Consider the following 27,584-nt stretch of genomic DNA (forward strand, 5'->3'; position numbering starts at 1 on the left):
ATTTGTAGGAAAAAAGGCTGCTGTGTGTGTGGTTTTTAAGCCTGCCGTTTATTTTGAGATAATAACAGGCATACCTCGTCTTATTGCGCTTCACTTTATTGAGCTTCACAGATACTGCGTTTTTTTACAAATTGAAGGTTTGTGGCAATCCTGCGTCGAGCAAGTCTGTTGATGCCATTTTTCCAACAATATTTGCTCATTTCCTGTCTCTGTCACATTTTTGGTATTTCTTGCAATATTTCAAACTTTTTCATTATTATGTTTATTATGGTCATCTGTGATCAGTGGTATTTGATGTTACTATTATAATTGTTTTGGCATTTTTTAGCAATAAAGTATTTTTAAATTAAGGTATGTACATTTTTTTTAGACATAATGCTATTGCACACTTAATAGACTACAGTATAGTGTAAACAGAATTTTTGTGTGCACTTGGAAACCAAAAAATTTGTGTGACCTGCTTTATTGCGGTAATACACTTTATCACAATGGTCTGGAACTGAACCCGCAATATTTCTGAGGTATGCCTGTACATTTGAAAGGAATAATAGTTTTTGTGACAAAAATTTCCAAGATGTTTAAACACCTTGTTTTATTTTCATCAGAATCACTTGATGGCTGCCAGGAAAGCGTTTGACAAATTTTTCATACACTATCCGTATTGCTATGGTTATTGGAAAAAGTATGCAGACCTCGAAAAGCGGCATGACAACATTAAACAGTCAGATGAGGTGCGTACATTACTGAATAAAGTTATCTCCATTAGGTACTGTAAGCCAAATAATAACAAAACAGAGACTTTTTTTGGCTGGCAGTACCTACGATTTATGGTCAAACAATTTTATAGGGTATTTTATTTGCATTTGTCACTCTTGTGGCATTTGTAGCTAATATTTTCTCTCTTTGTTGGCAGGTGCGTTAAACCTCTACAGTTTGTCAAGCTTTGCAGTGCAAGCCTCTGTATTACACTGCAGCTTAACAAGTAGGGCAGGGCTTTTCTCTCACTTACATTTATTTCTCATTTTCCAAACAATATAGTTGGTTTGCTAGTCACATTTGCTACGTCTTATTGCATTTTTGGTCAGACGCTGTCATTGATGCTCTAATGGGTCTGTGCCCTATGGTCTGTAACCCAAAGCCTGCCCACACAACCCGGTCAGAATGCAGGGACTGCTGCGCTTTGAAGATCAAGACTCTGCACGTGGGGATCAGAACATTGCCATGTTCTATCCAACCTCCACCCAAATGGTAATGGTAGATTATTTAAACAAAATTCCAGTAATTAGTATTTCTAAGGTTCACCGGATAACACAGTGTTGCCTCTCTGTTAAGAAATAATTAAATATTTGAAGTACAGTTTGTTGTTTTCTTCTTAGGTGTATCGCCGGGGGCTTCAGGCAATACCTCTTAGTGTTGACCTTTGGATACATTATATAAACTTCTTAAAAGAAACATTGGACCCTGGTGATCCTGAGACAAACAGTACAATAAGAGGGTATGTGAAACACTGATACTTAAATGTATTTAAAGATATAAATAAGTCAAGTATTCTATTGATAATAGAACTCATGAATGCTAAACTAAAAGTTTAACTTTTTTTTTCACTATTAAAAAAATGATACACATAGTAAACTTATGCATGATTATTTAAAAATGTACATAATAAAGTCCTCCACCATTCCACACCCCCTTTTCTTATGTCCCCAATCCCTCTCCTCTCATGGTTAATTACTTGGGGTGTGTTCTTTCAGATACACATAGATGTACGTATATGTGTGTATACATATTGCACATATTTTTGTTTGATTTTTTAAAAAAATTAACAGAATGTTTTAGAAATTTTCCCTACCATTTTTTTTAACCATTGCAAGAGTGTTTTATAGTATCAAGGTAGTATATTTTATTTGACCAAATTCTTATTTATAGGAAGTAATTAGTGCTTCAGTGAGCATCTCTTTACAAGTCAGTGTTTATATAGAGCACTTTACAAATGTAACTTCTGTCAAAGGGAATCGCAGCTATGTTTTGTCAAATGTTCTTTTAAAAGTGGTACCAATTTTAAACTCCCACAGTGTATGAGGGTAGTCATTTTCCCATAGTCATGCCATGTTTTTTTTTTTTTTAATCTCCAGTAGTATTTCATTATCTGAGTTCACATATCTGTAGGTTTGTCATCTTGGTTTACCATCTTTTCAAATGCTGTCTATATAATGCATTTTTACATTGCTTGTTCATGACATTTGCTCATTTTACTTTTGGATTGTCTTTGTTACTGATTATAGGAATTTAAAATGTGTTTTTGGTTTTTATTTTCATCAAATTATTTATATGTACATGTAGTTTAAAAAGTTAATGTTAAACTGCTTGTAACAAAAGGTGATCCCTCAACCTCTCTTTAAATATTTTAGCCATTTCTTCTGATATTTTCCAACATGTTTATAACAGTAGCACTCTACTGCTTTCTGCTTTTCTCTCACTACCTATAGACATTATCATTCTGTTATGGTAGGTGAGAATTTTTAGTTCACTTATACCCTGTCTTCCCATTCCTCATCTTTCCAGTATGGATAGGTTTCATAGCTTTTTGTTTTTCCTGTAATTACCCCTTTCCTTCCCTCCCCACTTTTTCCCATTCGCCTGGCTTGCTTTAAACATTTAAAATTTTCTACCCCCTCCAACAGCTACTTTCAGTAGTCAGTACTAATACCGACTTTCCACAACATACAAATGCTATATAAGTTATTTTTTGAAACTAAAAAATGTATGCATCTAGTGTTATTCTACTTAATCTGAACATTTACAAAAAGAGAATTATGTTCTGAGAAATGTGAATTCCATTTTTTTTTCCTCTTCTTGGAGATAGCCCTCCTGGAACCTCCTCTTCTGTAATCTGGACTGGTTGCTGTATTCTGATTCTGTTGTACAGCAGTTTTTGGATTTCCTCATTATCATGATTCTAGGAGATGTCTTTACCTTTTTCCTGGGTATCAAGCTCTATTTATTAGAGCTTGTTAGATCCTACACTTTCTTGGTTCATGCCTGCCTTTTAGAGGAGTACATCCCATAACTTCCTGATAAAGGATGCTTGGAATGCAAAAAAATTTTTTTGAATGCTTATGTCTGAAACGATGGTCCGGTGGGGTGTAGAATTTTGAGGTGAAAGTAATCTTTCCTTAGGGCTTTGAAGGCATTTCTCCATCTATTTTCTGGTGTTGCTTTTGAGAAGTATTATACCATTCTTCTTTTGAATTCTCTTTATGTGACTTGTTTTTCTTCATGGAAGCTTTTAAAATGTTCTCTTTATCTTTGTTGTAACTGCAATTGTAATGCTTTGGTGTGGACTTCCTTTTTCTAGTTAATTGTGCTTACTTAGCGGGCCTTTTCAATCTGGGATGCTTTAAAGCACATCTTTCTAGTCTTAGAAATGTTATTATTGTGTACATTCTTAGTTTGATAATTTCTTTCCCTTGGTTTTCTTTGTAGTTTTCAATAGTCGGATATTGGACTTTCTGTTGGTTTTTTTGGTTTATATTTGGGGTACGTGGGCCTCACACTGTTGTGGCCTCTCCTGTCGCGGAGCACAGGCTCTGGACGCGCAGGCTCAGCAGCCGTGGCTCATGGGCCCAGCCGCTCCACGGCATGTGTGATCCTCCCGGACTGGAGCACGAACCCATGTCCCCTGCATCAGCAGGTGGACTCCCAACCACTGCGCCACCAGGGAAGCCCTGGACTTTCTGTTTTAATCATTTAATTTTCTTATCTTTTTCCTTTTTATCAATCTCCTAGGATTTGTTTGACTTTTTGAGGTATTTCCTTGAACCTTGTATTGGATTTTTAATAGCTGCCATAAGATTTTTAGTATCTAAGAATCTTTCCTCTTCTTTGAATATTCCTTTTCTTATAGCCTCCTATTCTTGTTATATGGCTGTATATCTTTTTTTTTAATATCCAAATTTTTTACTTTTAAAAATATTTATTAATTATTATTTTAAATATTTATTTATTTATTTTATTTTGGTTGTGTCAGGTCTTAGTTGTGGCATGCGAACTCTTAGCTGTGGCATGCATGTGGGATCTAGTTCCTGGACCAGGGATAGAACCCGGGCCCCCTGCATTGGGAGCGTGGAGTCTTAACCACTGCGCCACCAGGGAAGTCCCATATATTTATTTATTATTTTAATTAATTTATTTATTTTTGGCTGTGTCTGGTCTTAGTTGTGGCACGTGGGGTCTTCTTTGAGCCCCGTGGGATCTTCTGTTGCGGCACGCGGGCTCTTTGTTGCGGTGCACGGCCTTCTCTCTAGTTGTGGTGTGTGGGTTTCCTCTCTAGTTGTGGAGTGCAGGCTCCAGGGTGCATGAGCTCTGTAGTTGTGGCACGTGGGCTCCAGAGTGCGTGGGCTCCAGAGTGCATGGGCTCTGTAGTTTGAGGCACACGGGCTCTCTTGTTGAGGCGCTGGCTTAGTTGCCCTGCGGCATGTGGGATCTTAGTTCCCTGATCTGGGATCGAAGCCTCGTCCTCTGCATTGGAAGGTGGATTCTTTACCATTGGACCACCAGAGAAGTCCCTGGATGCACATATCTTTTTAACATTTCTTTCAGAGTATTAAGGATCGTTGAAATTTTTCTCTGCCCTCAGCGCTGTTTTCTCTTTTTTGTTTGTTTGCTTGTTTTCATTTCTGATATGTTTGATCTCTGGATATCTGCTCATGTTAAAGATTCAATACTAATAAACTGAATGGAAGTTCTGTACTACATTGTTCGCTGGCATAAAGGGCTTCACAGTGCATGATCAGGTGGCTACTCAGGTTTTTGTTGGGGGACTCCCAGTGTTGGAATCCTTATATCTTATTCCTATACCAAGCAGTTTCTTCGTTGAAGGATCTTCTGATCTGCCTGGGGAGCATATACCTAGCTTCTGAAATCCCATAGCTGAGCAGGAAAGTGGGTTCAAGGCCTCTTACAATTCTTAAGCAAACCTTCATCTAAACATTTTGTTCATTACCTGTCATCCTTCCTCTTCCAGCTACCTCCAGTTTTCTTAGTGTCTAGTGCATTAATTTCCTGAATCATTTTGGGATTTTGCAGAGGAATAACATGTATTTTAACTCTCTTGAAAATCTCAAACAAACATACATGTGTGTGCACGTACCACACACACACACACACACGCATGTTCTCTCAATCCCTTATGTGTATTAAACATATTTCCCCCAGTTTTGGCACATCTTTGTTTAGGGTATCTTTATTATATAGAGGTTTGTTTTTGTTTTTTTCTTACTGTGGTTCAATTTGTAATCTTTTATTGGTTTCTGAGTTTTGTGCCTATCTTGCCAAGAATATATAAATCTTGAATTTTTTTCTAATTCTTTTTATAGGCTTTTTTTTTTTTTTTTTTTTTTTTTTTTTTTTTCCGGTACGGGGGCCTCTCCCTGCTGTGGCCTCCTTTCCATAAGTTTGGAGCCACATGTATCTATTCTTTTTTTTTTTTTTTTTTTTTTGTGGTACGCGGGCCTCTCACTGTTGTGGCCTCTCCGGTTGCGGAGCACAGGCTCCGGACGCGCAGGCCCAGCGGCCATGGCTCACGGGCCCAGCCGCTCCGCGGCATGTGGGATCTTCCCGGACCGGGGCACGAACCCGTGTCCCCTGCATCGGCAGGCGGACTCTCAACCACTGCGCCACCAGGGAAGCCCCTAGGCTTTTTTTTAATAGTTCACTTATCTGACATTTAGCTTGTGTCTTTTGTGAAACAGATTAACTTTAGTTTGTGTCTTTTGCAAGTCAGAGATTAACCTTTTATTTTTTCCATTTGGAATAGTCTATCTTTTCTGCAATGATTTATTATTTTTTTATTTTTTAAATTAAAAAAAAATTTTGTGCATTGGTTTAAAATACTTTATCATATACTAAATTCTCACATATACATAGATCTATTTTGTTTTCTTGGGAACTGTTTTGTTAATCCATTTTTCCGATACCAGGCCAGTGCCATACTTTTAATTATTATAGCTTTCTAGTTCCTTTTGATACCTTTCAGGAAAATGCCTGCTGCTTTGTACTTTTACAAAAATGCTTTGCATCTTTGTATGCTAGATGAATGTTAGAATTTGTTTTTTTCTCTTCCATCCAAAATTTCTTAAAGCTTAGATTGGCATTCAGTTAAAGTTGTAGATTAATTTAGGTAGTGTAGTTTATACTGTTAAAAATCCCTCTTGATTCTAATATTTATTTTGAAAACATGTATCTAAAATTTTATCCCATTGGGATATCAAATCCAGTGATTAAAATTGCTTACAGAAATCTCTTCAAATGAGCTAAGTATTTTAAAATAAATGATTTTGTAGTACACTGTAACTGTGGAATTTTAGAATTAAGAGAGAATTTTGAGAGTTTAAAAATATATGTATATTTCTCATTACCTGACAAGGCAGCTGGACCCCTTGTTGGAGAGTTGTTTTGCCAGAAAATTATTTCTTAAAGTGAGATAAATTTTGTCTCTTTGTCTTTTGCCCTAAAGGAATCTTTTCAACAAGACATTTCAAGTTTAACGAATGTTTTAGTGTCTACTGTGTTACTCTTATATGTTTGCAGTGTAATTTGCATTGCAAATTTATATCATATAAAACAATACACAGTTACATAAAATTACATTTACCTATTCCCTTTATGTTTTCCTTTTTTTTTAAGCAACTATCATACACTTTCCTACTATTCCTTCCTTTTAATCTCTAATTGTGTAAAGTTGAATATAATTTTGAATTTAGCATTATCTTCTAAAATTAAGAAATTTTTTTTTTTTGCTTTGTAAAAAATGGAGGTATATTGATGTATAACATTAGTTTCAGGAGTATGAATGATTTGATATTTGTATATATTGCAAAGTGTAGAAATAATATTTTTAAAGTGATTTTTATCTTGGAAAGATAACTTAGAGGTAATTTAATTTTTCAGAACTTTTGAGCATGCTGTTCTAGCTGCAGGAACAGATTTCCGATCTGACAGACTCTGGGAAATGTATATAAACTGGGAAAATGAACAGGGAAACCTGAGAGAAGTTACAGCTATATATGATCGTATTCTTGGTATTCCAACACAGCTGTACAGTCATCATTTTCAGAGGTGAGTGGAAAAATCAGGTCGTTAAAATTTTTTTGTGATTACTCAGGTAATTCCCAATAATGAGGATACTTATTCTCTTGAAATGTAAGATTCTATTAGATGCAAACAGGAATAAATTTTCTTGCTCGATAATCACGTTATACACTTTTAAATTTTGACATTTTCAGTATAGCTTATAAAATTGTTTAGGAACTTTACTGGTTTTAGACAGAAGGTTTTCTTTATCTGTTTTATAGGTGAGGAAACGATAGGAATCCTGTCTTTCGTCTAAGATACTTCAGAGTAGTGAAGGAATGAGAGAAAAGAATCTAAGTTTAATTATTCTTTATGCTTAACACAGTGCATGGCACATAATATAGATGCTTATTTAAAACATAATGATTTACTAAAGGTCCATTCTTGTGATTCACATAACATCTTATATCCAAGAGCAAAGAATGTATTTTATGTAGTAAGTCCTGTTTATATTCAAACAATCAAAAATAATTTCAGTTTAATTTTCTACTATGATGATCTGTATGACTGGTATCATTTCATTTTAATGAGTGCTGTTAAAACAACTAGTTCTGTGTACTGTGTTTTCCATGTTTCTGATGTATTCAAAGTATCCCACTAGTAAGGATCCCACTAATACGGACTTAGTCTTTCTGAACAAGAAAGTTATGAGGACTGTGTTGATAAATGATAAATATTTGCTATTCTTAACTGCTATATTTCTGTCATAATTTTTATAACTAGTATTGTGGTAGAGCCTGTAAACCTTAGGTAGTTATTAAGTAAGTGATTTTCTAAATTTTTCTTTACTAACAAATTAGAAAACTTTATGAAACGTTTGTACGGAACTGTGGATCAATTTGCTAAGCTATGTAGACCCACGTTAGAAACAGAAAGCATGCGGATCTGAATATACTATCTCTGTTTTTCATGAAATAGAGGAGGTGGGCAGGTTTCTAGGGTATAATGACCTAGGGAGACACATGCTGAAAAAGATTATTAACACAAGGGTTGGCATGTGGAGGCGCTTGGTGAATATTTGTTGACTGAATTTAAAAAGTTAAAAAAATATTTTTAATGTTTTTTTAAAAGCCTTTAAAAAAGATTTAAAAAGTTTTCTGGGACAAAGCGGCTTCCTTTCATAAACCAATTCTTCTAGGGTCTAAAGTATAGGTAAAATATATGATTATAATAATTTTATTGTTGGTAAGAAAAAACATGACTAGGAAACAGTTATACAGACAGTATTCTGAGTGCCTTATAACTCATTTAATTGTCACAATAAACCAGGTATAGGTACTTTTATTTATCTACATTTTATGGAAGTAGAGGCAAATAAAGATTAAAGTATTTGCAAAAGGTCACAGAATTAGTAAGTGGTTGGAAGCTGATTGGAACCTAGACAGTGTGGCCCCAAAGTTCTTGGTGTAGTATTTTTTTTTTTTTTTAATATTTCACTGGGCTTTTAAATATGCATGTATGAGTATAATAGAGATTAGTGGATTGCATTACACATAATGCTTTTTAATCTACTCTTTTTCATTTAATGTAATGAGACCCACTTTCCTTATGAGTATAGCAAACTCAGAAGTAGTGTTGGTATAAGTAAATCTTATAGTTTATATAAGTAAACTAATTCACATGACTAATTGCTTTGAGAACTGCTGAAATGTTTTTTGCCAAATATACGTCTCCTGTTTAAAGTCAGTTATTTAGTGCTTGCCATGTACCAGATGATATGCATTTAAGTTGTACGAATAAAGGCCCAAAGAAGATATGTATGCATTGACTTGGCCCTCAAGTTGCTCAAAAGTGTAGAAGAGGAAGGATGTGCTAAAGGAACTAACTGCTGTAATAGAAATATTTCTATTGTGTAGGCTTGTATATTGGATATACACTGAACCTTATCTCTGAGAAAATATCTAATTTAAAATCCTCCTTAGCATGAGTACTTACTTTTGTGATATGATCTAATTCCTCAGGCCCAGTCCCTGGTAGTTCTTAAACTCTAGACATAACCTGAGTACTGATAATTTCCCAAAGGGCAGTCATGTTTTATGCTTTTATGACTGTAATACCTTTTCCACTTTCCATTTGTCTGGTGAACTCATATTCCTTAAGACCCATACGGCTTAATGTTTTCTCTGTGACACTTTTTCCAGTTCACCTAAACAGAAGTGTCTGTTTTGTCTTTTGTGCCAGCACTCTACCTACATTTATTTCATTTATCTTAGCACTGATAACACTGTTTTGAATTTATGTCTCTTGTATCCTCCTCACATGTCTATCATTTTCTGAGGATTTTTAATTCTTTTTGGCCTTAATACCTAGGAATAGGTATTTTCCTTTATGGAAAAACCCAAATGAACTTTTTGGCCACAACCCAGTATTAGGCACTCAGCCATTCTATATTGAATAACTAAGCTTTATAGTAGAAAAAGCTAATGGAATATTACTGTTTAGTATTATGCATATTTTATCACCATGTGAAAGAAGTTTATATATATAATGTGGCAATTATTTTATTTTATTTATTTTTATTATATTTTTTAATTTATTTTTTGGCTGTGTTGGGTCTTTGTTGCTGTGCACAGACTTTCTCTAGTTGTGGCGAGCAGGGGCTACTCTTTGTTGTGGTGGCTGGGCTTCTCACTGCGGTGGCTTCTCTTGTTGCAGAGCATGGGCTCTAGGCACACAGGCTCAGTAGTTGTGGCTAGTGGGCTGTAGAGCGCAGGCTCAGTACTTGTGGCACAGGGGTTTAGTTGCTCTGCGGCATGTGGGATCTTCCCGGACCAGGGCTCGAACCTGTGTCCCCTGCATTGGCAGGAGGATTCTTAACCACTGTGCCACCAGGGAAGTCCAATTATTTTAAATTTATGTTCTATAAGTAGTTATTTTTCAGTTTTACCTTATTTCAAGTTTCTTATCTATGTCTTGACAATTTTTTTTTTTTTGCGGTACGTGGGCCTCTCACATTGTGGCCTCTCCCGTTGTGGAGCACAGGCTCCGGACGCGCAGGCTCAGCGGCCATGGCTCACGGGCCCATCCGCTCTGCAGCATGTGGGCTCTTCCCAGACTGGGGCACGAACCCGTGTCCCCTGCATCGGCAGGCAGACTCTCAACCACTGTGCCACTAGGGAAGCCCTGTCTTGACAATTTTTAATTTTAATATTTATTTGAGTATTAAATCTATTCATTTTCATACTACACATTTGAGAGTTACTTCCTCATTTAAAATTTTTTTAATGCAATCTGTATTTTTGTCCTCCTGGTGATAAAATAGGTCAATTTAAGCCTCTGTATTAATTGATTTTGCAAAATTTAAATTAGTTTTCAATGTTATTTACATATGTTTGTGAAAGTCTTTCTTTTTTTTTTTTTGGCCATGCCATGCAGCATGCAGGATCTTAGTTCCCCTACCAGGGATTGAACCTGTGCCCCCTGCATTGGGAGCACAGAATCTTAACCCTTGGACCGCCAGGGAAGTCCCTGTGAAAGTCTTAAAATCAATAAAAATCCAGGTGTCAGCAGCCTAAATCAGTTTTAAGAAACTTGGGGAAAAAATCCATAAGTTTGGAGCATATGGTACAGGTACAACCATGTCTGATAATTAGGTTGAAGAGATAGGTCTGGGTCAGAGGCTAGGTCAGAATATGAAAGACTTCAAGGAGATTGGATTTTAACCTGAATGCAAGGTAAACATTGAAGTGATTTTGGCATGAGGTTGGGATATGATCCTGTTTACTTTTTTTTTTTTTTTTTTTTTTTTTTTTTTTTTGTGGTACGCGGGCCTCTCACTGTTGTGGCCTCTCCCGTTGCGGAGCACAGGTTCCGGACGCGCAGGCTCAGCGGCCATGGCTCACGGGCCCAGCCGCTCTGCGGCATGTGGGATCTTCCCGGACGAGGGCACGAACCCGTGTCCCCTGCATCAGCAGGCGGATTCTCAACCACTGCGCCACCAGGGAAGCCCCTGTTTACTATTTTATTTTTCATGTTAACTTTTTAATATTTTTGATAGCAGTATTGAGGTGGGTTTAGAAGCTGTGAGACTTAGAGGCTGGATGACCGGTTTATGTTTATCTAGCTGAGTAGTGAGGAGGGCATGAAGTCATATTTAGAAGGTAGACTAAATTGGACCTAGTATCCAGTGGAATGTAAGAGATAAGGTAGGTGGAAGAGATTCGGCAACTTAGTGGTTGAAAATATCAAGATTAGAAATGTTGGGACTTTCCTGGTGGTCCAGTGGGTAAGACTCCACGCTCCTGATGCAGGGGGCCTGGGTTCGATCCGTGGTCTGGGAACTAGATCCCACACGTGTGCCGCAACTAAGAGTTCGCATGCTGCAACTAAGAGTCTGCATGCCACAACTAAGAAGTCTGCATGCTGCAACTATGAAGCCTGCATGCTGCAACTAAAGATCCCACACGCTGCAACTAAGAAGTTGACATGCCGCAACTGAAGTTCCCACATGCCGCAACGAAGATCCCGCGTGCTGCAGCTAAGACCGTGTGCAGCCTAAATAAATAAATATTTTAAAAAAAAGATTAGAAATGCTGAGGGTGTTGATTTGTGGATGAAAGTGACACACTTATAGACATGTTGTATATAAGGTTCCAAATTGAGATGGTGTAGATATTTTAGCTCCTCAACTTGGTGTTTTTGATTAAAATTTGTAAATATATGTGTGTGTTTTAGCTCCTCAACTTGGTGTTTTTGATTAAAATTTGTATATATATGTGTGTGTATATATATATATAAACTAGTGTGTGTAGATAAATGACATATTTTTCAAAACACTCTTTGCGGGCTTCCCTGGTGGCGCAGTGGTTGAGAATCCGCCTGCTGATGCAGGGGACACGGGTTCGTGCCCCGGTCCGGGAAGATCCCACATGCTGCGGAGCGGCTGGGCCCGTGAGCCATGGCCACTGAGCCTGCGCGTCCGGAGCCTGTGCTCCGCAACGGGAGAGGCCACAACAGTGAGAGGCCCGCGTACCACAACAAAACAAAACAAACAAACAAAAAAAACACTCTTTGCTTAATATTATATTTCTTTATGCAGAGTGTTGGCGGTTGTATATACTAATCTGGAATTTAGGGAAAAGGTTTGGGCTTAAGTTAGAGTTTTAAAGTCATAGTATGATTATTTCAAGCTGTATTAATAAGATTGGACAGAAGGTATATAAAAATAGATGAGAACATAATGCAGAGTGGAATCATTGGGCATACTAGCATTTGGGGGGCAGGCTGGAATCAAGGAGCAGTCAGAGACTTGGAGGAAAACCAAGAAAGTGGTACCTCGGAGCCCAGGGTGAAGAAGATTCTAAAAGGAAGGTTTTAGTTAACAGCCTTAAGTACTGAGGACATTATTAGGATAGATGGCTGTACTATAAAACAAGTATACATTTAATTTTGCATGTAAGAGGTACTTGGTGACTTTAATTAGGGCAATTTCATTGGAGTGTTTGGCACAGACATGTGAATTCAGGAGTAATTGGGAGGTGAGGAAGGAACTGCAAAATTTGTTGATCATTTATAAGTAATCATTTATAATTTAAACATGGATTGCTGTATTTAATTTTACAGGCACTTGACAGATGAAAAAACCAAGATTTAGAGAAGGGAAAAACTTTCTATAAGTCAGATAATTAGTAATGGACAGAAGTAGGATTTCAGTGTATGACTTGTCCACGCCTTCTTCATTCCATTGCAAAGGCAGGAAGGAAATGAAGATGTCTGTAGACTGTTTTATCAAGTGGTAGGTTGTTACTGTAGAAAAGGAGAAAGGGTGTGGTGTTTTGGCTTCTTTAAATCACAGTTCCTTTGAAAGAGTAATGTGTGGTAGAAATGAAATGTGGGATCTAAATTTATACTTCATATATAGAGCTTGTATTTTTATTGTTTTCCTTTAGATTTAAAGAACATATACAGAATAACTTACCTAGAGATCTTCTAACTGGTGAGCAGTTTATTCAGCTTCGAAGGGAATTAGCTTCTGTAAATGGGCATAGTGGTGATGACGGTCCTCCTGGTGATGATTTACCATCAGGAATTGAAGACATAACTGATCCAGCAAAGGTAACCAGACTTATTAAAAAAAAAATCTTTCAGTGCATGAGAAACTAAACTTTATGTCCCTTGACTGCATGTGTGGTATGACTTGTAGCTCATATAAAATCAATTTCTGATTAAGGCAGGTGGGAATTCTTGAGCTAGTTTGATTTAGAGTAGATAATGTGTTTTACTATGAGACACCTGAAAAACTACGTTAGCTTAGAAGGGTTATTTGGCCTATGTTGTGATGTACTAGCCCTGTTTTTTTGTTTTTAAAAAAGCATGAGAGGGCTTCCCTGGTGGCGCAGTGGTTGCGCGTCCGCCTGCCGATGCAGGGGAACCGGGTTCGCGCCCCGGTCTGGGAGGATCCCACGTGCCGCGGAGTGGCTGGGCCCGTGAGCCGTGGCCACTGGGCCTGCGCGTCCGGAGCCTGTGCTCCGCAACGGGACAGGCCACGGCAGGGGGAGGCCCGCATACCACAAAAAAAAAAAAAAAAAAAAAAAAGCATGAGAAAGTGGTTTATTAGGAAATACTTTTACAGATTTCAGTATTGTTAATTGTACTTTGCACATAATTGATAACAGTTAAAAACCCATCACTATTCTAAGACTATAGTATGGGTGGATAATACTTAAATGTAAACAGTTATATTTAAAATTTTAGTATATAACTTGTGTGATTAAAATTTTTTTTCTTCCCTAGCTCATTACTGAAATAGAAAACATGAGACATAGAATCATTGAAATTCATCAAGAAATGTTTAATTATAATGAGCATGAAGTTAGTAAAAGGTGGACATTTGAAGAAGGTGTAAGTGCTTCCTTTTTTGTTATTGTCGTTATATGCTTCAAAATACAGATAGGAGTAATGTATTTTTCTTTTAGTTTTGAGTGGTGTCTCTGCCTTTTATTTTTGCTTATTTAAATAATGAGATATTTGTCCTACTTATGGCTACCATTATCAATTATCCATTATTAATTTTATCATTTTCCATTACCAATCTTAGAAACATTGAATTCAGAGTTAAGTGAATTGCAAATTATCTTTAATCTGAACCATTTTATTACAGTTGTTCAATTATTAAAATCAATTTCATTGAGTTTTATGTACAACAAAATGTACCTATTTTAGGTACAGTAAAATGAGGTGGTTTTTTTTTCAGAATTCTAATTCTTTATTTCTGTTTTTTTAAACATGTTTATTGAGATGTAATTCGCATGCCATATATAGTTCACCCATTTAAAGTGTACAGTTCAGTAGTTCTTAGTATATTCAGATAGGTACATACAGTTAATTTTAGAACATTTAATTAATGTTAATTTTAGGACATTTTCATCATCCCGAAAAGAAATCTCTTACTCTTTAGCTTTCACCCCTCTACTCCCTCATCTGCTTACTGCCCCCAACTCCCAGCCCTAAGGTACCACTAATCTACTTTCCGTTCCTGTAGGTTTCCCTGTTCTGGCTTTTCACATGAATGGAATCGTGTAGTATGTGGTTTTTTGTGACTGGCTCGTAAAATGAGTTTTGACAAATGTATATGCATTGTGATCACCACAACAATCAGGATATAGAACTACTCTGTCACCTCAGAACCCCTTTTCAGTCAATAACCTACACCGCACTCCTACCCCAGGCAACCACTGATCTACTTTCCTTTTTTTGTTGTTGTTACATTCACTAGTTTGTTTTATTTTTTAGATTCCACATATAAGTGATATCAAATGGTATTTGTCTTTCTCCTTCTGACCAACTTCACTTAGTATGATAATCTCTGGTTGCATCTGTGTTGCTGCAAATTGCATTATTTCGTTCTTTTTTATGGCTAAGTAGTATCCATTGGTGTAAATATACCACATCATCTTTATCCATTCATCTTTGGATGGACACTGATCTGCTTTCTGTTACTGTTGTATAATTGTTCAATTCTAAAATACTCAGCAAAGAATACAGTTTTCTGAACATAAAATTGTGTAGTTCTGTTAAAATGACTGGGTAAGTGGAAAATATATAGTTTCTTCAATTTATAAAGCCTAAGTAATGAAAGGGATTTTAATTTTATAAGTTTTTTTACTCATGAGATATGGTGATTAAAATTTTTTGTTCATTATTATATTTATAATTTAAATAATTTGTATTACTGTAGTCATACATATTTTGGTGTTGGTACTGGTTTACTTTCATTGTCATGTCATGCTTTTATTACAGATTAAAAGACCTTATTTTCATGTGAAACCATTGGAAAAGGCACAACTGAAAAACTGGAAAGAATACTTAGAATTTGAAATTGAAAATGGGACTCATGAACGAGTTGTGGTTCTCTTTGAAAGATGTGTCATATCATGTGCCCTCTATGAGGAGTTTTGGATTAAGGTAAGAAAATTATATGCTCTGAAACTTGAATATATTATAAACATTGATCTAGTGACTAACCTTTTTTGTACTTCTGTTGAATGTTGTTCATATAACTATATCTGTTGCATTAGGAGATGGTCTGCTTGCAACCAGATTTGACTGCTGCATATGCCAACCTCGTTGCCTCTCTTCGTCCTTCCTTACAGAAACTAGTCTAGTGGTTCAATAAAGGTGCTGAATGGGTTTAAAAATAGAATTTTATCGTTCTGTCACATATTTAATGGCTTGTTCAAGTGTAAATTATTCAGTATTTCCTCTGTTTCTGTATGTAGTATGCCAAGTATATGGAAAATCATAGCATTGAAGGAGTGAGGCATGTCTTCAGCAGAGCTTGCACAATTCATCTCCCAAAGAAACCCATGGTGCATATGCTTTGGGCAGCTTTTGAGGAACAGCAGGGTAAGAATGAGGAAATTCAGTTGATATTTTGGGATTTAAGTTACTTTAGGATAAAGTTATAGGAATTGAGTCTTGAGAGATGGTGTATAGCAGAGGTCAGGTAAACTTTTTCTATAAAGGGCCAGATAGTAAATATTTTAGGCTTTGCAGGCCATATGGTCTCTTTCCTAACAACTCTGCCATTGTAGCTCCAAAATAGCCATAGACAATAACATAAAAAAATGAACATGGCTGTTTTCCATTTCAAAAAAAAAAAAAAAATAGAGTGCTGGATTTAGCCTTTGGGCTGTTATTTGCCAATACCTGGCATAAAGGATATTTCATAAGTTTAAACAAAAGCATAAACATTTAATTACTATTTCTAGGTAATATTAATGAAGCCAGGAATATCTTGAGAACATTTGAAGAATGTGTTCTAGGATTGGCAATGGTTCGTTTGAGAAGAGTAAGTTTAGAACGACGGCTTGGAAATATGGAAGAAGCTGAACGTTTGCTTCAGGAAGCCATTAAAAATGCCAAATCAAATAATGAATCATCATTTTATGCTGTCAAACTAGCCCGACATCTTTTCAAAATACAAAAAAACCTTCCAAAATCAAGAAAGGTGCTTTTGGAAGCTATTGAAAGAGACAAAGTATGTATTTGTGTTTTTTAGAATATCTTCCATTTAAAAAAAGTAGTCTTTTTTTGTTGTTGTTTTTCATTTTGGCAACTATGATGAAAGGTTTGGTCTGTATGTAATATATTTTATTACTAAATGAAGACAACAGTCCCTCTAAGCTGATGTTGCCATTCTTTTAAAAAATTTTCAAATTATTATGCATTAAAAGGTTGAGAAAATAAACATTATTGGATTTTCTATTTTCTCCACATTTAGAAATTTTACGGCAAGTTTATTGATTATTAAGTAGAGTAGAGGGCCTGAGAACACTTTATAAACAAAAGTATGGCAGTTGCCTACATTGTAGCAAATGTAGCAGTGAGATTATTCTCCTTTTCTAAAGTATTTCCTTTTATGTATCAACTGATGTCAAAAGAGTGTCTAGGAAATTTCTCATTTTTTAGATTTTCGGCTAATGACAGGTCTGTTTAAGACACAGGTTTGTAAGAGGTTTGCTTCCAGCTGCAGTTGAGGAAGATTATCTATGGTTGTGAAGATTTAGATTACTGGGAACTGTAGAGATCTTTTTTTTATGTTTTACTTCATATTTGTTATGGTAGGTCAAGTTACATTAAACCCAAGATAGGATATAGCGTTTTAATTTATTGGCATTTAACAATTTGCATAGTTTAGGAGATGCTAGGATGATGTCTCTACCTACCAATGTGCTTATTAGTTTTTTACCTGTTTATTAGATGTATGCTGAAAAAATTTAACATGAATTACATTTTAATACAATTTTCAATATTGAATTTTTCAAGTTGAGACATAAAAATTAAGGCATTTAAAATATCTGTGGTCTAATCAAAATATCTTAGAAATATGATTAATTGGTACTGCTTTTTACACAGGAGAACACAAAGTTATACCTCAATTTACTTGAAATGGAATATAGTGGTGACCTCAAACAAAATGAAGAAAATATCCTAAATTGTTTTGACAAAGCTATACATGGTTCATTACCTATGAAAATGAGAATTACATTTTCTCAGAGAAAAGTGGAATTTCTTGAAGATTTTGGTTCAGATGTTAATAAGTAAGATCTTAATTATATATTATCTATCTGAATAGTAATAGAGCACTGATAATTTTGGATGGGAATTTGATGATGAGTACAAAATAATATATTGTTAAATTTAAAATGTTTCCTAGGTTTCTTTTTCCTCAGTTATATGTGGGGGTAAATTCAGTTTTGCAAATGTCTATGTGCTTATGAGAGGACATATGGTTTGTCTTTCCTTCAAAATTATTTTCAGAATTTTAGCATGGTAATTTAAACAATGAGTAGATGAGAGAAGGCAGGGGGCAGGAATTCTGTGAAAAAGGAAATGGGTGAAGGATTGAACCCTGAAACACAGAAACATTTACTATATAGACCACCAAAGGTAGGTGGGGTTTTCTGGAATAGGAATGCCATCTCAGATTAGAGAAGAGGATGGGTGTGGTTTTACAGATCATGCCTTAATGACCTCATCTTCATGCATTATAAAAGGCTAAAAGATGAGGGTGGGGAAAAGGACAAGTTTAAAATTTAAATCTGCAAAATAGAAGAGTAGAAATATTGATTAGAGCATTGCTGCCACTCCTTTCTTACCTGGTTCTAGTAAGGAAATACTGCAATTCCTGTTAGGCAAGTGTGTATACATTTTTGATGGCTGAGTAAGATTTTAATTAAACTGAAAAACATTTAATATGAGTTACATTTTAATACAACTGTATATATGTGCTTGGCACATTAAAAGTTTTATAATTACCTAATGTGTAAAGTACATTAACAGTCTAATGAGGGGAGGAGGTACTGATCTTTTAATAGACAAAGAGAGGCTTAAAGAGAGATGAGGCAGTTTTTCCAAGGTCACTTAGCTATTACATTGTGCAGCTGGGATTAGAACTTACTTCAGAGCCTGTAGTCTTAACCACCTCATGTGCTGTATGTGTCTTCTTTTTGTTTTGTACTGAAGAAAGTATACAAAAGAAATGGCATATGTAATTCTAGCTTTTAGTCTAGTTGGATGGTATAGTGACTAGAGAGGCTGTACATAAGTATGTGAGGTAGCATATAACTGTTAAGAAGCCTGTGATCTCTCTGGAACAGAATGTATTTGACATCTTTCATAGAGGAGGTGGGGCTTCATTTAGTTATTACTGGATTCTGATAAGCTAAGGAGAGGATAAAATGGTGGAAGCAAATTAAAGTTCATGTAAAAGAACATCTGCTTGATTGGAGGGTTTTATGAAGCAGTAAAAGCTTGATGCTAAATGTGCTGTGTCTTAAAAGCTAGACTGAGTTCTGAGCACATGTACACGGTTGACAGTAGGAAGCTATTAGAGTTTTGAATTAGATTAAATGACATATTTAAATTTGGCAGTAATATACAGACAAATCTGAGGTTCGACACAAGGATGCCAGTTAGGCCCTTGCAAATATAGTTATGGAGGGTCTGAGTATCGGGTCTAAGATTGTTGTATTTGAAATTTAAAAAGGGAGTGATATGGAAAATAAATGAGTTGCTTAGAAATTTAGGTAGCAGTGTAATGAATTGGTAAGAATTAATGTTCAGACAAGTATAGGATTAAATCCTAGCTCACTTAATATTTTGTATTCCTCAGTTTTCAGATTTTCTCATATGAATATTGAGTCTCTTGTTGCCAACCCATGAGTTGTTAAAGGTCTTAAGGAAATTAGTCCATTTAAAGTCCTTTATGTTGAGTAAACACTGAACCAGAGATTACTGATATTGACAGTTTTTGCCCCTGGAATATTTTGGGACCAGTGTTACTGTTAACTGTTATTAAATGTGTACATATGCAGCTGTCCAAGGAAGTTGAACATGCATGTAAACATCAAGGTCATTTCCACAGAAATGTTAATTCTCTGTGTTCAGGTTTCTGATTACCTTAAAAAATAAGGCCATCTTTGTCTTTCTAAAAAATATTTAAGAAAGTGGTAAGAGGAGGGCATTTCCTGGTGGTCCAGTGGTTAGGACTCCACGCTCAAAAAAAAAAAAAAGAAAATGGTAAAAGGAAAACAAAATCATTATGATTTTAAAGTCAGTTTGGCTTCAAGTGACATTGTTTTTGAAGTTCTAAGTTCCAGGTGAGACCTGTAATACATATCACATTAATTTTTTTATTTATTAAAAATTATCTTTTTAATCAATGATAACTAATTATACTGTAGTTTTATTTTAGTTCTAATTCAATTTATCACATGGCCAAAGTTTACACTTTATCCTAACTGGTGGCAGGTGTCTTTAATAAGCATTGTTAAGTTAGATCTCAAAAGTATACAAATTATGTAACTGTCAGGACTCGTGGTTGCATTGGATGAAAACATTGTCGAGGTCACTGTCTTTGTTGTGTGGTAGCTCCTTAGTTGGGCTCTCCTCATGTGTTACAAATAATAAAAACAGGTAGCTCTTGGCCAGTATCCCATCAGCTTTAGCCCACTGTAGTACAGAGAACAGGTACTTTTTCAGTAGCTCAGTCAAAAATCCTGGGACTTACTGACATCTTGGTTTGAGTCACATGATCACCTCTATAAACCAGTCATTGGTCATAGATATGTAGTAAGGTAATTGGCTAGGCCTGTATCTCTGAAGCCTCATTTGAACCACATGGACTGAAGGAAAGTGCAAGGCAGTGGTTTGCCAAAGCAAATAACAGAAAAGGTAGCTGGGGACTGCTGGATCATTTTTTTTTCCAAAAGGATGTTCATTGCAACATGTTTTTGTTTCCCTAAGTGGAAATAACTTTAAAACTTTAAGTTTGGCTTTTGTCTATTCCAAAGGATTGTTTTTCCTTCCCTCTTAGGCTTCTGAATGCTTATGATGAACATCAAACACTCCTAAAAGAACAGGATTCTTTAAAAAGGAAAGCAGAAAACGGGTATGTAACTTCCTGCTGAATCAGGAAGGGATGCTTAAAAGAAGACATTTCATTGTGGAAATCCCTTTAAAGATAATTATTACCTTTATGTTGTGGTAATTTATTTTCATGATTTGAAATCATATAAAACAGAATGGTCAAGAACTTCAGTGAATGTACACAGGTGACATTCATCCATTTGTTAAAGGTACTTATCTGTGGGAATTCTGAAAGTTTTCATTTTGACCTTTGATTTAGATCAGAAGAACCAGAGGAAAAGAAAGCACACACAGAAGATACAACTTCATCATCTACACAGATGATTGATGGTGATTTACAGGCAAATCAAGCTGCATATAATTATAGTGCCTGGTATCAAGTGAGTTTACATAATTATAATTGAATTTTTTGTTAATAGATGTTATTAGAAATGCATAAATTAGGATAGCCTTTTTTTTTTTGTCCTTTAGAAAAAACTTTGCTTCAGTTGCAGATTGTATAATACATTGTCTTCTGGTTAAGACTTGGAATTTCAGCAGTGAACAGATGCTTGTTTTCTTAAATATACCTGCTTTAATTACATTTTTATATATAGAACTCAGTCGTAGTTCTTGTATGCTAACATGTTTGTTTTTTCCTTTCAGTACAATTATCAGAATCCTTGGAATTATGGACAGTATTATCCTCCCCCTCCAACCTGATGGGAAAATTAAATATCAGATGGAGTGTGTGAAAAGTTTGAAATTATTTTTTTTTAATGAGGGATGTAAACATAGCATAAGCTTGTTGTATTTGATAACTTGTCTTCCCTGTTTCTGTGTAACATGATTTGTTCAGTAATAGGGGAAAATGTCACTTAGTAGCTTACCACAGATACTATTTCCTACCATTTATAAAATTTACTTTTTATTGGAGAACTATTTTTTTGATTTTTGCATTAAGTGGTCTAGAATTCTTTTGCAATGCATTTGCAACAGAGTTTTGTAGCCTTAAGGGTAGGGAAAAAAAACTGACTGCAAATCATGTCAGTGTAGTACAAGATTCTGAAAATACATAAGGGCTGGTTATTAAGGATTTACCTCCTCCTTAAAAAAAAAAAAAAAAGGCTTTTTAACCTTTGCTGACAAGATATTGTCTGTGTGGTTCAATTGTCCTTGTGAATTTGGATCGAACAGCAGAAGATACCTATTAAAATATTATCTTGGAATAGAGATTATAAATGAGGAAATGGAATGTTTGCATCCCTTTAAAAAAATGAAAATCATATCAAAACTGTTGTTTCAGGAGACTTTGTATTTGGAATATTCATGTAAAACTTGTGAGCAAGCTTTCATTTTGATCAAACTGATCATCTTCATTTTTGTAATAAAACTGAAGACTCATCCAATAATTGTTATGAATTTATTGGGGGGGAATCATCTAATAATATTAACTTTATATTCACCAGTATTAGTGGTTTATTGGTTTTGAAGTATACTTTTCTTGAATTCATCTATTGTTGACAATTTCTTAGACTTTTTAGCCTTTTGCTTCCTCTCAATCTCGCTTTTGCCTTCTTTATACACAAATATTTAAAGATTTTAAGATGATTGTCTCTGGCAAAGCTGTCCAGACAATTTTACTATTAATTACTCCCAGGTTTGATGAAGTCTTAGTACTGCTTAACCTAATCAGAACATGAATATATTTACACAACACAAATCAAGACAGGATAAATTTTTATTGAGCCTTTTAGTTTACAACATGAGGTAAAAGGCAAGTCAGTTCTCTTTAAGTGATATTCTACACAGCTGTAGTAAAATATTTTAAACTTCAAGGATTTATAATGGATTACATTTCTTAGAAGTTGGGGATCAAGTAAACAAGTTCTAACTTAACTTCTTGAATTTTCCAGTTGACTCTTCCCTTACAATAGTAACCAGTTCTAATTAGACACCTAAGTTTTTTCAAGGCCGTGTTTTATTGTTGCTGATGTCTTTACTATTTCAGTCAATATCCACTAATTCCACTTCAAAAATAAGTTTTGCATTTGGTGGAATTCTGTTGAAGAAGTCAAGGTAAATTTGATAAAACTTGCCTCTCCCCTCATTCCCCGTAGTGTAAATTTAAATTAGAATTATGGGACTTCTCTGGTGGCGCAGTGCTTAAGAATCCACCTGCCAATGCAGGGGACACGGGTTGGAGCCCTGGTCTGGGAAGATCCCACATGCTGCGGAGAGAATCCACCTGCCAATGCAGGGGACACGGGTTGGAGCCCTGGCCTGGGAACATCCCACATGCTGCGGAGCAACTGCGCCTGTGCACCACAACTACTGAGCCTGTGCTCTAGAGCCCACGAGCCACAACTGCTGAGCCCGTGCACCACAACTACTGAAGCCCATGCATCTAGAGCCCATGCTCTAGAGCCCACCACAACGAACAGTAGCCCCTGCTCGCCGCCACTTGAGAAAGCCCACGCACAGCAACGAAGACCCAATGCAGCCAAAAATAAACAAATTTATAAAAATAAATAAAATTAGAATTATGTATATTGGATACTGGTAATTAACTCCAAAGGGAGGGCTTTATGGTTGACTCAGGGGCTAGTACATAGGAACCTAGAGGTTCCTAAAAGTATTTTTGTGATTGGAGGTCATAACCTGTCAATAAAGGCTGACTAGATAAATTCAGCTTGAACTAGGATCTTCCTTACCTGGATGCCTCTCTAGTACTGCCAAGTTAGCCACTACTTGATGAAGACTGCTACTCAGTACGCCCCACCCCTGCCCCAAGTGATTTCAATCTAGCTGACTGTATAAGTTACATTAAATAAAAGTTCATATGAGGTAGTACCTGATATTTGCTGTGAATTTTCAGATGCTGAATTCAGAGAACAGTGATTTTTATCTGACTGGTCTTGAGATACTTCACGAGAGGGAGCTGCAGTTGGCCATGGGATTTTGATAGGCTGAGAAGAGGGCTATTATATTCCCAAGTAACTGTAACTGATAAGACTATAAAGGACTTCCAATTTTTTTATCCCCAAACTTACTCTAACTGGTCCAACTAGTCCACTGGGAATGGAACCAACAACTAAACTACCTTCTTACTTAGCTACTGGATTGTTCTGGTCATAATAGACTGGAGTCATGGCTCTTCTTTTTTTTTTTTTTTAATGTTCACAAATTGGGCCTATCAGAAAAGTACTGTCACTAGTTGTAATCACAAATGCGTACATTATGATGTTGGTCCTGTGGTCTCCTTCATTTCACAACTGGTGATCCCCATGTTCCATTTCTAAGCTTTGAGTACCCAATTAATTGCCTGAAATCATATGGAAGCATAAAATTACCATGAGCCATATATGAATCCTACAATTTGCTACAGTTGTTTGTTTTGAGCATCTTAACTCCTTGAAATAAACCCTTCAAACATTAATAGTAGCTTTTCAAAGATGGAAACTTAAACCTGTTTAGGCCTTGAAAATTAAGAGCTTAAATAGGAAGAAAAAAAGACTCCAGCTCAAGTTAGAATACTTTGTAACAGTAGAAAATATTGTGTATATGGGAGGTGTTGACACAAAAGCATCTAAATATCGGGAAGACTGGTCTGGATGGGATCTCTGATCTAGAGGTTAACCTAGACAGCATTTACATACCTTCAAGTGATCTTTCTTAGTGATTTTTCTTTTAATTACAAAGGAAAAAAGGATACTTGGCATCAGGCTGTCCTTTCTTTCCATAAGCCCATTCTGGTTCAATCTCCAGTCGAGCCTTTTCTCCTTTACTCATAGTCAAGAGTGCTTCATCCCACTAAAGGCAAGAACATAAAATCAAAACTAATGATACTTTACAAAAGCATGCAAAGCCAGAAGAAAGGCAAGATTACATACAAAGCATTCTGTTAACAGGATTTCATTATGTCCTAAGGTAATGTCCTTGGGTGAGGGTCTCTAAATCTGTCCTTTATTTCCTCAATGAAAAAAGGACACATTAAACAATTTTTTAGTGTAAATACTTGAACTTTTCAAAATGATATGTCATTTTGTAGAAATTTGGATCTTAAAGCCAAATTACCAAAAACAATATGATGCAAGGATACAGAATATACTACTAGTATCATATACTCTGTTGAAATGTAACAATTACATAAAGCTCAAATGATAGAGATAGATCTGTCACATACTGGAAATTAAGACTATGGTTGACTAGAACAAATTTACCAGTAAACATTTTAGTTACAGAAACAAAAATAGCTCAACCTGATATATCAACTTGGTATAATCAGATAGTAGTTAAAAGTGATTTTCAACTAAACCTTTAGTTTCAAGATGTTTTATATTCTATTTTGGGCTCTGGATATGATTGAACAATATTTTGGGTCTTAACCACAGTACAAAGAAAATAACACATTTAGGATTCTCATAACTGCATTTAAATAGGCATTTTGGTTATTAATGTTTGATGTCCTGCTCTTTCATCTTTTGTACTGTACACCGCAATGGTCAGTACAGCTCAAGCCTAACTTCCCCTTTTTTCAGAGTTTCCTTCTGTTATCTCTTACATGTAAGGGTGGGTAAAGGCATACTTATATTTGAAAGATATTTTTGGTGTTTGAGCCTAAATTGTGAGAGGTGAGAGGGCCAAAGGAAAGACTCCTAGAAGTTTCTATCAGTACTTCAGTGGAACAGATATTTTACCTTTCTGAATCATATATAAGTGGTACAACAGCTATTTAACATTTTATAAGAATCAAATTTAGAAAGCCAAACATTCTGGCAATTACAAAGAAAAAAATAAAAGGGGCAGGCATGGAAGGAAATAATATTTGAGTCTCTATTAGGTGCTTTAACTTATACCTATTTAATCTTTTTTTAAAAAAATTTTATTTATTTTTGGTTGCATTGGGTCTTTGTTGCTGTGCGCGGGGCTTTCTCTAGTTGCGGCGAGCAGGGGCTACTCTTTGTTGCCGTGCGGGGGCTTCTCATTGTGGAGGCTTCTCTTGTGCAGCACGGGCTCTAGGCACGCGGCCTTCAGTAGTCGTGGCACACGGGCTCAGTAGTTGTGGCTCGCGGACTGTAGAGCTCAGGCTCAGTAGTTGTGGCGCACGGGCTTAGTTGCTCCACGGCATGTGGGATCTTCCCGGACCAGGGCTCGAACCTGTGTCCCCTGCATTGGCAGGCGGGTTCTTAACCATTGTGCCACCAGGGAAGCCCCCCACTTAATCTTTTAGCAACCTTGAGGTAGGCTGTCCTGTCTGAGATCCAGAGAACGTAATTTGTGCCAGATCAGTTAGCAATGATAGCACTTGATTTGTGAGACTCGAAAGATTGTTTTCATCTTATTCTCAAACCTAATTCTTTATGTTACCATACTACAAGTAGTGTGTGCCAGAATATCTACTGGTTCATGGCCAGTTTTTACTTACTCCTCTGATAACTTTGCCTATCCCAACCTTAAAACTTAAAGGCTTGGCATTTTTCTTCTTCTTCGAACCTGTAAGACAGATTTTCTTTATAATTAATAATGAAGTTAAGTTCCAGTTGAAAAACACAGTGATTTAAGTCTTTAAATTGATTTCAGAACTTACCATGCTATGCATCTGAAAAGAAATAAAAATTCAGAAAGCCAAGTAATTCATCAAGAAAATTTTGGATGTAAAAATAATTATGGTCTAAGGGAGGGAGACGGAAAGGACCTATATTTACACCATTAAAATAACACTATTCTGCCTTTTATATTAAAATACAAAAGCCTGAAATTGGGGCATTAACAAAGTTTAGACTAAGCTTCTTTATTTTTTGCTTTTCAATGACCAAAAGGTCTTCATTTACACCCAGCCAAGTAGTGAACTGAAAACCTTTTACAAGTAAATCACAGGTGTAAAAGACTTGGGGGCTGGGGGAGTGACAGCCAAGAAAAAGGTACTGCCAACACAAATATTTGGCATGCCCTAAAGCCAAAGAGATAAGATTACATTTAGACTTACTCGTTTGAATATTAGTATCAAAAACAGTCCCATCCTGTAGTGTTCCTGTATACCAGCAGTGAACAATATCTCCCTTTTTGGGAAAGTTGGTTTTATCTCCTTTTTTAAGAACAGATTTTGTATATTTTGGTGGACCCTAGAAACAAACAAAAACAACACACAGAGTTGTTAATTCATATCCTTTTTTTAGAAGGATGACAAAGAGAATACTTATACAGCCAACTGTGACCTAAGTCCAGTCACAAGAATTTCACAGATTTGGTAACAAACTATTTTGTCTCTGGTTCACCACTGAGTTAAAAAATTCACTATCTCATTTCAAGTCTGTGATGAGAATATTAGTAACTAGCACACCTATAATTTCAAATAACATCCAGCTTCTTTGGAAACAAATGTTCTTTTGACAAGGTTAATTATTCATCAAACCATAAAATGAATCCAGTTATTTTCCAAGGTTAGAAATATCATTACATTTTAATTACTATAAAATTATAAGGCATTAAATCATTGTGACATCTTTTCAAAGATTTGAGTTGTGTTAGCACCAATAATTGGCATTACTAAATATTTGAATTATATCCAATTAGAATAAATACAAGTAATATTGCATCTGTTCCTGGACTTGAATTGAAAATAAGTTCACACAATGAATGGAATTATCTATAGAAATTACCATAAGAGGCATATTTCCTAGAACAAAGCAGGATTATCAGGGTCATTTTTTTTTTTTTTTTTTTTTTTTTAAAGCTAAGGGTTGGTCTTCCCTGGTGGCACAGTGGTTGAGAGTCTGCCTGCTGATGCAGGAGTGGAGCAACTCTCAGCATAGCTGTGAGATATCAGCTGGGCACTGCTGCCTTTATCGTTAACTTAGAAATATTCTTCCTGGAAAATTCCTGTCCCCTCCCCTCATCTTCTCTTGGTGACCCCTGAGCATCTTGTGACCCTGTACCCAAAAGCATGGGAGGGGCCTTCCCTGGTGGCACAGTGGTTGAGAGTCTGCCTGCTGATGCAGGGGACGTGGGTTCGTGCCCTGGTCCTGGAAGATCCCACATGCAGCGGAGCGGCTGGGCCCGTGAGCCAGGGCTGCTGAGCCTGCGCGTCCGGAGCCTGTGCT

At 36.1% G+C, this 27,584-nt stretch overlaps 2 protein-coding genes and 1 non-coding gene across 7 annotated transcripts in view; 2 read left to right on the forward strand and 1 right to left on the reverse strand.

Annotated features, from left to right (window-relative positions):
• The window catches only part of PRPF39 (pre-mRNA processing factor 39), a 41,066-nt gene extending 19,176 nt beyond the window's left edge, over positions 1-21,890 (forward strand). The window contains exons 1-14 of one of the 5 annotated variants that reach the window (XM_055088402.1): positions 632-731; positions 914-982; positions 1,086-1,248; positions 1,377-1,495; positions 6,949-7,116; positions 13,020-13,185; positions 13,864-13,971; positions 15,370-15,534; positions 15,849-15,975; positions 16,341-16,609; positions 17,488-17,672; positions 20,450-20,524; positions 20,762-20,882; positions 21,148-21,890. In XM_055088402.1, the coding sequence (XP_054944377.1) occupies positions 1,162-1,248; positions 1,377-1,495; positions 6,949-7,116; positions 13,020-13,185; positions 13,864-13,971; positions 15,370-15,534; positions 15,849-15,975; positions 16,341-16,609; positions 17,488-17,672; positions 20,450-20,524; positions 20,762-20,882; positions 21,148-21,204 (1,647 nt within the window). In that variant the 5' untranslated portion in view covers positions 632-731; positions 914-982; positions 1,086-1,161 and the 3' untranslated portion in view covers positions 21,205-21,890. Of the gene's footprint in view, positions 1-605; positions 1,249-1,376; positions 1,496-6,948; positions 7,117-13,019; positions 13,186-13,863; positions 13,972-15,369; positions 15,535-15,848; positions 15,976-16,340; positions 16,610-17,487; positions 17,673-20,449; positions 20,525-20,761; positions 20,883-21,147 lie in introns of those variants that run through there. The other 4 variants (XM_024133617.3, XM_028495791.2, XM_007112797.4 and 1 more) reach the window with 4 other exon arrangements.
• Positions 16,682-16,767, forward strand: LOC112063500 (small nucleolar RNA SNORD127). The gene has a single exon (XR_002891011.1). It is a non-coding gene; the product is annotated as a small nucleolar RNA SNORD127 (small nucleolar RNA).
• A 314-nt stretch (positions 21,891-22,204) lies between the features above and the next one.
• The window catches only part of FKBP3 (FKBP prolyl isomerase 3), a 15,337-nt gene continuing 9,957 nt past the window's right edge, over positions 22,205-27,584 (reverse strand). Inside the window, exons 4-7 of the mRNA XM_024133626.2 lie at positions 26,471-26,606; positions 25,910-25,977; positions 24,197-24,294; positions 22,205-22,543 (exon numbers count right to left, since the gene is read on the reverse strand). Coding sequence (XP_023989394.1) covers positions 22,489-22,543; positions 24,197-24,294; positions 25,910-25,977; positions 26,471-26,606 — 357 coding nt within the window. The 3' untranslated portion in view covers positions 22,205-22,488. The remainder of the gene's footprint in view (positions 22,544-24,196; positions 24,295-25,909; positions 25,978-26,470; positions 26,607-27,584) is intronic.

The sequence above is a fragment of the Physeter macrocephalus genome, chromosome 11 (assembly GCF_002837175.3).
Source record: "Physeter macrocephalus isolate SW-GA chromosome 11, ASM283717v5, whole genome shotgun sequence".
Lineage (NCBI taxonomy): Eukaryota > Metazoa > Chordata > Mammalia > Artiodactyla > Physeteridae > Physeter > Physeter macrocephalus.